This window comes from Oncorhynchus clarkii, unplaced genomic scaffold (assembly GCF_045791955.1).
Source record: "Oncorhynchus clarkii lewisi isolate Uvic-CL-2024 unplaced genomic scaffold, UVic_Ocla_1.0 unplaced_contig_6318_pilon_pilon, whole genome shotgun sequence".
NCBI lineage: Eukaryota > Metazoa > Chordata > Actinopteri > Salmoniformes > Salmonidae > Oncorhynchus > Oncorhynchus clarkii.
The window spans coordinates 19,655-28,196 of NW_027259575.1; the positions used below are offsets into that span (position 1 = coordinate 19,655).

Here is an 8,542-nt window from a genome sequence, read left to right on the forward strand (position 1 = left end):
CCATCCAGTATGAAGGAAGTTAGAGGTAGTTTCACTTTCCAATGCTAACTAGTGTTAGCGCAATGGCTGGAAGTCTATGGGAACGGCTAACATGCTAGCCGTTCCCATAGACTTCCAGCCATTGCGCTAACACTAGTTAGCATTGGAAAGTGAAACTACCTCTAACTTCCTTCATACTGGATGGAGAGACATAAAAAATGGTATCCACAAGTTCATCTGAATCTGGGGAAGTAGACGTAGAGCCTCTGCCAAAATCCTGAACAATCCCTTTAAGGGTGACGGAGCCTCATTTCCAAAATCCTGAACAATCCCTTTAAGGGTGACGGAGCCTCATTGCCAAAATCCTGAACAATCCCTTTAAGGGTGACGGAGCCTCATTGCCAAAATCCTGAACAATCCCTTTAAGGGTGACGGAGCCTCATTGCCAAAATCCTGAACAATCCCTTTAAGGGTGATGGTGAAATTTTCAAAACGGTCATATTAGTACCAAGTAAACCATGTCCCCCCCTCCCCTCTCCACCAGGTCCTTTCTCTTCAGTAAGGACGGCAACCCCAACAAGCGTAACGTTCACAATGAGACGTCCCTCCATCTCCTCTGTATGGGCCCCCAGATCCTAATGGGGGAGGGGCCTCTGCAGCCGCGGCTGGCCCGGCCAGAGCTGGACGAGATGAAGAGGGCAGAGTGTCTCCAGATCATCCTGAAATGGACCGGAGCCAAGCTGGACCAGGGAGAGTATGAGAACGCCAACGTCAACTCCACTGACAACAAGAAGAACACATCGCTGCACTACGCAGCCGCCTCGGGGTTGAAGAAGTGTGTTGAGGTGCGAACCCCTTCTCATAGCCCTAACCCATAGACACTTCTCATAGCCCTGCCCCTTAGACACTTCTCATAGCCCTGCCCCATAGACACTTCTCATAGCCCTGCCCCTTAGACACTTCTCATAGCCCTAACCCATAGACACTTCTCATAGCCCTAACCCATAGACACTTCTCATAGCCCTGCCCCTTAGACACTTCCCATAGCCCTGCCCCTTAGACACTTCTCATAGCCCTGCCCCTTAGACACTTCTCATAGCCCTGCCCCATAGACACTTCTCATAGCCCTGCCCCATAGACACTTCTCATAGCCCTGCCCCTTAGACACTTCTCATAGCCCTGCCCCTTAGACACTTCTCATAGCCCTGCCCCATAGACACTTCTCATAGCCCTGCCCCTTAGACACTTCTCATAGCCCTGCCCCATAGACACTTCTCATAGCCCTGCCCCATAGACACTTCTCATAGCCCTGCCCCATAGACACTTCTCATAGCCCTGCCCCATAGACACTTCTCATAGCCCTGCCCCTTAGACACTTCTCATAGCCCTGCCCCTTAGACACTTCTCATAGCCCTGCCCCTTAGACACTTCTCATAGCCCTGCCCCTTAGACACTTCTCATAGCCCTGCCCCTTAGACACTTCTCATAGCCCTGCCCCTTAGACACTTCTCATAGCCCTGCCCCTTAGACACTTCCCATAGCCCTGCCCCTTAGACACTTCCCATAGCCCTGCCCCTTAGACACTTCCCATAGCCCTGCCCCTTAGACACTTCTCATAGCCCTGCCCCTTAGACACTTCTCATAGCCCTGCCCCTTAGACACTTCCCATAGCCCTGCCCCTTAGACACTTCCCATAGCCCTACCCCTTAGACACTTCCCATAGCCCTGCCCCTTAGACACTTCCCATAGCCCTGCCCCTTAGACACTTCCCATAGCCCTGCCCCTTAGACACTTCCCATAGCCCTGCCCCTTAGACACTTCTCATAGCCCTGCCCCTTAGACACTTCCCATAGCCCTGCCCCTTAGACACTTCCCATAGCCCTGCCCCTTAGACACTTCTCATAGCCCTGCCCCTTAGACACTTCCCATAGCCCTGCCCCTTAGACACTTCTCATAGCCCTGCCCCTTAGACACTTCCCATAGCCCTGCCCCTTAGACACTTCTCATAGCCCTGCCCCATAGACACTTCTCATAGCCCTGCCCCATAGACACTTCTCATAGCCCTGCCCCATAGACACTTCTCATAGCCCTGCCCCATAGACACTTCTCATAGCCCTGCCCCTTAGACACTTCTCATAGCCCTGCCCCATAGACACTTCCCATAGCCCTGCCCCTTAGACACTTCCCATAGCCCTGCCCCTTAGACACTTCCCATAGCCCTGCCCCTTAGACACTTCCCATAGCCCTACCCCTTAGACACTTCCCATAGCCCTGCCCCTTAGACACTTCCCATAGCCCTGCCCCTTAGACACTTCCCATAGCCCTGCCTCATAGACACTTGTTCCCTAAATCCCCTTTCCCAAGCCAGGGCTCTCCAACCCTGTTCCAGGAGAGCTACCCTCCTGTAGGTTTTCACTTCAATCTTGTGCTAGATTAGGGTTGGAGTGAACCTATAGGACTGTAGTTCTCCAGGAACAGGGTTGGAGTGAACCTATAGGATGGTAATTCTCCAGGAACAGGCTTGGAGTGAACCTATAGGACAGTAGTTCTCCAGGAACAGGGTTGGAGTGAACCTATAGGACGGTAGTTCTACAGGAACAGGGTTGGAGTGAACCTATAGGACTGTAGTTCTCCAGGAACAGGCTTGGAGTGAACCTATAGGAGGGTTGTTCTCCAGGAACAGGGTTGGAGTGAACCTATAGGACTGTAGTTCTACAGGAACAGGGTTGGAGTGAACCTATAGGACTGTAGTTCTCCAGGAACAGGGTTGGAGTGAACCTATAGGACTGTAGTTCTACAGGAACAGGGTTGGAGTGAACCTATAGGACTGTAGTTCTCCAGGAACAGGCTTGGTTGGAGTGAACCTATAGGAGGGTTGTTCTCCAGGAACAGGGTTGGAGTGAACCTATAGGATGGTAGTTCTACAGGAACAGGGTTGGAGTGAACCTATAGGATGGTAGTTCTCCAGGAACAGACTTGGAGTGAACCTATAGGACTGTAGTTCTACAGGAATAGCCTTGGAGTGAACCTATAGGATGGTAGTTCTACAGGAACAGGCTTGGAGTGAACCTATAGGAGGGTAGTTCTCCAGGAACAGGCTTGGAGTGAACCTATAGGACTGTAGCTCTACAGGAACAGGCTTGGAGTGAACCTATAGGAGGGTAGTTCCCCAGGAACAGGCTTGGAGTGAACCTATAGGACTGTAGTTCTCCAGGAACAGGCTTGGAGCGAACCTATAGGACTGTAGCTCTACAGGAACAGGTTTGGGGAAGCCCTGTCCTCGGCACTTCTGTAGATCTGATCAGATTTCACAACAAGGAAAATCTGTCTTGTTGATTTTCCTCTTAACATCTCATATACAGGTAACTGCCAAGATAAAGGAAACACTAAATGAGGGATACAAAGTATATTGAAAGTAGCTGCTTCCACACAGCTGTGGTTCCTGTGTTTTAATTAAACCCCACCTGTTTGACTATTCTTTCTCTCTTTCCAATGAATGCCATGTCTCTTCTCTTCTCTCTCTCTCTCTCTGTCTATCTCTCTCTCTCTCTCTCTCTCTCTCTCTCTCTCTCCTCTCTCTCCTCTCTCTCCTGTCTCTCCTCTCTCTTCTCTCTCTCTCTCTTCTCTCTCCTCTCCTGTCTCTCCTCTCTCTCTCTCTCCTCTCTCCTCTCTTTCTCTCCTCTCTCTCCTCTCTCTCTCTCTGTCCTCCTTCTAGATTCTAGTAAATAGGGAAGCGGACCTGTTTGCGGAGAATGAGGACCGTGAGACGCCGTGTGACTGTGCAGAGAAGCAGCATCACAAGGAGCTGGCCCTCAGCCTGGAGTCTCGGATGGTCTTCAGCCTGGCCCCAGAGAGCATAGAGGCAGAGTACACTGCTCTGGACCACAGAGAGGTAGGCTAGATACTAGAAATCCCTACTGTAGTGTAGTTACCTCACCATGTCGTCAGTCTGGCCCCAGGAGGCATAGAGAAGGTATTTTTCAATACAGTCTTTGACTGCAGTCCAATGTTGTTGTAGGAAATGAGCTGACCACTTGAACAGCCAGGCAGAACTGTCAGCTGCTGGGCTATTGGCCACACTATAGAAACATTATTAGTGTTGGAGTCCCATGCATGTGACTGTCCTGCTCTCTGTCTCTGTCTGTCTGTCTCTCCACTCGGTGTGTCTCTCTCTCTCTGTCTGTCTGTCTCTGTCTCTCTCTCGTCTCTCTGTCTCTGTCTCTGTCTCTGACTCTGTCTCTCTCTCTCTCTCTCTCGTCTCTCCACCGTGTCTGTCTCTCTCTGTGTCTGTCTCTCTCTGTGTCTGTCTCTCTCTGTGTCTGTCTGTTTCTGTGTCTGTCTCTCTCTCTCTCGCTCTCTCTCTCTCTGTCTCTCTCTCCCTCCAGATATACGAGGGTCTGAGGCCTCAGGAGCTGCGTCGTCTGAAGGACATGCTGATAGTGGAGACGGCAGACATGCTGCAGACCCCTCTCTTTACTGCTGAGGCTCTGCTTAGAGCACATGGTATGGACCACACACACACACCTACCTACCTACCTACCTACCTACCTACCTACTTACTTAATTACTTACTTACTTACTTACTTACTTACTTACTTCCTTCCTTCCTTCCTTCCTTCCTTCCTTCCTTCCTTCCTTCCTTCCTTCCTTCCTTCCTTCCTTCGTTCCTTCCTTCCTTTTTACCCTGCTGCTACTCGCTGTTTAATATCAATGCCTGGTCACTTTGCAAATGACCTCGACTAACCTTTACCCCCACACGTTGACTCAGTAGGTACTAGGATCCTCCTGGGACCTAGAGAACCTGGGACCTAGGACCTAGAGAACCTGCTGTAGACTGGGACCTAGAGAACCTGCTGTAGACTGGGACAGAGGGAACCTGCTGTAGGATGTAGTGGAGAGTACAGCCTTAAGATTGTAAAGGATATTATCTAACTAGTGTTTTCTATCTCTCCTCCTGTAGACTGGGACAGAGGGAACCTGCTGTAGGATGTAGTGGAGAGTACAGCCTTAAGATTGTAAAGGATATGATCTAACTAGTGTTTTCTATCTCTCCTGCTGTAGACTGGGACCTAGAGAACCTGCTGTAGACTGTAAAGGATATGATCTAACTAGTGTTTTCTATCTCTCCTGCTGTAGACTGGGACAGAGAGAACCTGCTGGAGGCCTGGATGTCTAACGCTGAGGAATGCTGCCAGCGATCTGGGGTCCACATGCCCAGTGCTCCTCCTAGTGGGCACAACGCCTGGGACACCCTGCCGTCCCCTCGTACCCCCAGGACCACCCGCTCCTCCATCACCTCCCCTGACGAGATCAGCCTCTCCCCCGGGGACGACGAAAGGACACCGGTGAGGGCAGGGAACACACACACACACACACACACACACACACACACACACACACACACACACACACACACACACACACACACACACACACACACACACACACACAGAGAGAGAGAGATAAAAGGTGAGCAGATGTTATTGGTCACATACACATGGTTAGCAGATGTTATTGCGGGTGTAGTGAAATGCTTGTGTTTCTAGCTCCGACAGCGTAGTAATATCTAACTAGTAATATCTAACTAGTAATATCTAACTAGTAATATCTAGCAGTTTCACAACATATACCCAAAATACATGTAAATATATGTAAGGATTGGATTAAGAATAGATATACCTATGTCAGAACACACACACACACACACACATTGGTGCCTATAGATTTAATCTAATCAAAGACTGGGGTGCATCTCAATAGTCATCAAATCAAATCAAATCAAATTTATTCATATAGCCCTTCGTACATCAGCTGATATCTCAAAGTGCTGTACAGAAACCCAGCCTAAAACCCCAAACAGCAAGCAATGCAGGTGTAGAAGCACGGTGGCTAGGAAAAACTCCCTAGAAAGGCCAAAACCTAGGAAGAAACCTAGAGAGGAACCAGGCTATGTGGGGTGGCCAGTCCTCTTCTGGCTGTGCCGGGTGGAGATTATAACAAAACATGGTCAAGATGTTCAAATGTTCATAAATGACCAGCATGGTCGAATAATAATAAGGCAGAATAGTTGAAACTGGAGCAGCAGCACAGCCAGGTGGACTGGGGACAGCAAGGAGTCATCATGTCAGGTAGTCCTGGGGCATGGTCCTAGGGCTCAGGTCCTCCGAGAGAGAGAAAGAGAGAAGGAGAGAATTAGAGAACGCACACTTAGATTCACACAGGACACCGAATAGGACAGGAGAAGTACTCCAGATATAACAAACTGACCCTAGCCCCCCGACACATAAACTACTGCAGCATAAATACTGGAGGCTGAGACAGGAGGGGTCAGGAGACACTGTGGCCCCATCCGAGGACACCCCCGGACAGGGCCAAACAGGAAGGATATAACCCCACCCACTTTGCCAAAGCACAGCCCCCACAACACTAGAGGGATATCTTCAACCACCAACTTACCATCCTGAGACAAGGCTGAGTATAGCCCACAAAGACCTCCGTCACGGCACAACCCAAGGGGGGGGGGGGGGGGGCGCCAACCCAGACAGGATGACCACATCAGTGACTCAACCCACTCAGGTGACGCACCCCCTCCAGGGACGGCATGAGAGAGCCCCAGTAAAGCCAGTGACTCAGCCCCTGTAATAGGGTTAGAGGCAGAGAATCCCAGTGGAAAGAGGGGAACCGGCCAGGCAGAGACAGCAAGGGCGGTTCGTTGCTCCAGAGCCTTTCCGTTCACCCTCCCACTCCTGGGCCAGACTACACTCAATCATATGACCCACTGAAGAGATGAGTCTTCAGTAGAGACTTAAAGGTTGAGACCGAGTTTGCGTCTCTGACATGGGTAGGCAGACCGTTCCATAAAAATGGAGCTCTATAGGAGAAAGCCCTGCCTCCAGCTGTTTGCTTAACAATTCTAGGGACAATTAGGAGGCCTGCGTCTTGTGACCGTAGCGTACGTGTAGGTATGTACGGCAGGACCAAATCAGAGAGATAGGTAGGAGCAAGCCCATGTAATGCTTTGTAGGTTAGCAGTAAAACCTTGAAATCAGCCCTTGCTTTGACAGGAAGCCAGTGTAGAGAGGCTAGCACTGGAGTAATATGATCAAATTTTTTGGTTCTAGTCAGGATTCTAGCAGCCGTATTTAGCACTAACTGAAGTTTATTTAGTGCTTTATCCGGGTAGCCGGAAAGTAGAGCATTGCAGTAGTCTAACCTGGAAGTGACAAAAGCATGGATTAATTTTTCTGCATCATTTTTGGACAGAAAGTTTCTGATTTTTGCAATGTTACGTAGATGGAAAAAAGCTGTCCTTGAAATGGTCTTGATATGTTCTTCAAAAGAGAGATCAGGGTCCAGAGTAACGCCGAGGTCCTTCACAGTTTTATTTGAGACGACTGTACAACCATTAAGATTAATTGTCAGATTCAACAGAAGATCTCTTTGTTTCTTGGGACCTAGAACAAGCATCTCTGTTTTGTCCGAGTTTAAAAGTAGAAAGTTTGCAGCCATCCACTTCCTTATGTCTGAAACACATTCTTCTAGCAAGGGCAATTTTGGGGCTTCACCATGTTTAATTGAAATGTACAGCTGTGTGTCATCCGCATAGCAGTGAAAGTTAACATTATGTTTTCGAATGACATCCCCAAGAGGTAAAATATATAGTGAAAACAATAGTGGTCCTAAAACGGAACCTTGAGGAACACCGAAATTTACAGTTGATTTGTCAGAGGACAAACCATTCACAGAGACAAACTGATATCTTTCCGACAGATAAGATCTAAACCAGGCCAGAACTTGTCCGTGTAGACCAATTTGGGTTTCCAATCTCTCCAAAAGAATGTGGTGATCGATGGTATCAAAAGCAGCACTAAGGTCTAGGAGCACGAGGACAGATGCAGAGCCTCGGTCCGATGCCATTAAAATGTCATTTACCACCTTCACAAGTGCCGTCTCAGTGCTATGATGGGGTCTAAAACCAGACTGAAGCATTTCGTATACATTGTTTGTCTTCAGGAAGGCAGTGAGTTGTTGCGCAACAGCCTTTTCTAAAATTTTTGAGAGGAATGGAAGATTCGATATAGGCCGATAGTTTTTTATATTTTCTGGGTCAAGGTTTGGCTTTTTCAAGAGAGGCTTTATTACTGCCACTTTTAGTGAGTTTGGTACACATCCGGTGGATAGAGAGCCGTTTATTATGTTCAACATAGGAGGGCCAAGCACAGGAAGCAGCTCTTTCAGTAGTTTAGTTGGAATAGGGTCCAGTATGCAGCTTGAAGGTTTAGAGGCCATGATTATTTTCATCATTGTGTCAAGAGATATAGTACTAAAACACTTGAGCGTCTCTCTTGATCCTAGGTCCTGGCAGAGTTGTGCAGACTCAGGACAACTGAGCTTTGAAGGAATACGCAGATTTAAGGAGGAGTCCGTAATTTGCTTTCTAATAATCATAATCTTTTCCTCAAAGAAGTTCATGAATTTATCACTGCTAAAGTGAAAGTCATCCTCTCTTGGGGAATGCTGCTTTTTAGTTAGCTTTGCGACAGTATCAAAAAGGAATTTCGGA

At 48.6% G+C, this 8,542-nt stretch overlaps 1 protein-coding gene across 1 annotated transcript; it reads left to right on the top strand.

The window, feature by feature from the left end:
* Nucleotides 1-497: 497 nt before the first annotated feature.
* On the top strand, nt 498-5,324 carry LOC139400323 (ankyrin repeat and IBR domain-containing protein 1-like; the record flags this gene model as incomplete). Its single annotated transcript, XM_071145291.1, has 4 exons — nt 498-824; nt 3,695-3,871; nt 4,365-4,482; nt 5,116-5,324. Coding segments are annotated over exons 1-4 (831 nt in total), but the record flags the coding sequence as incomplete, so codon positions are not given.
* Between the last annotated feature and the right edge of the window lie 3,218 nt (nt 5,325-8,542).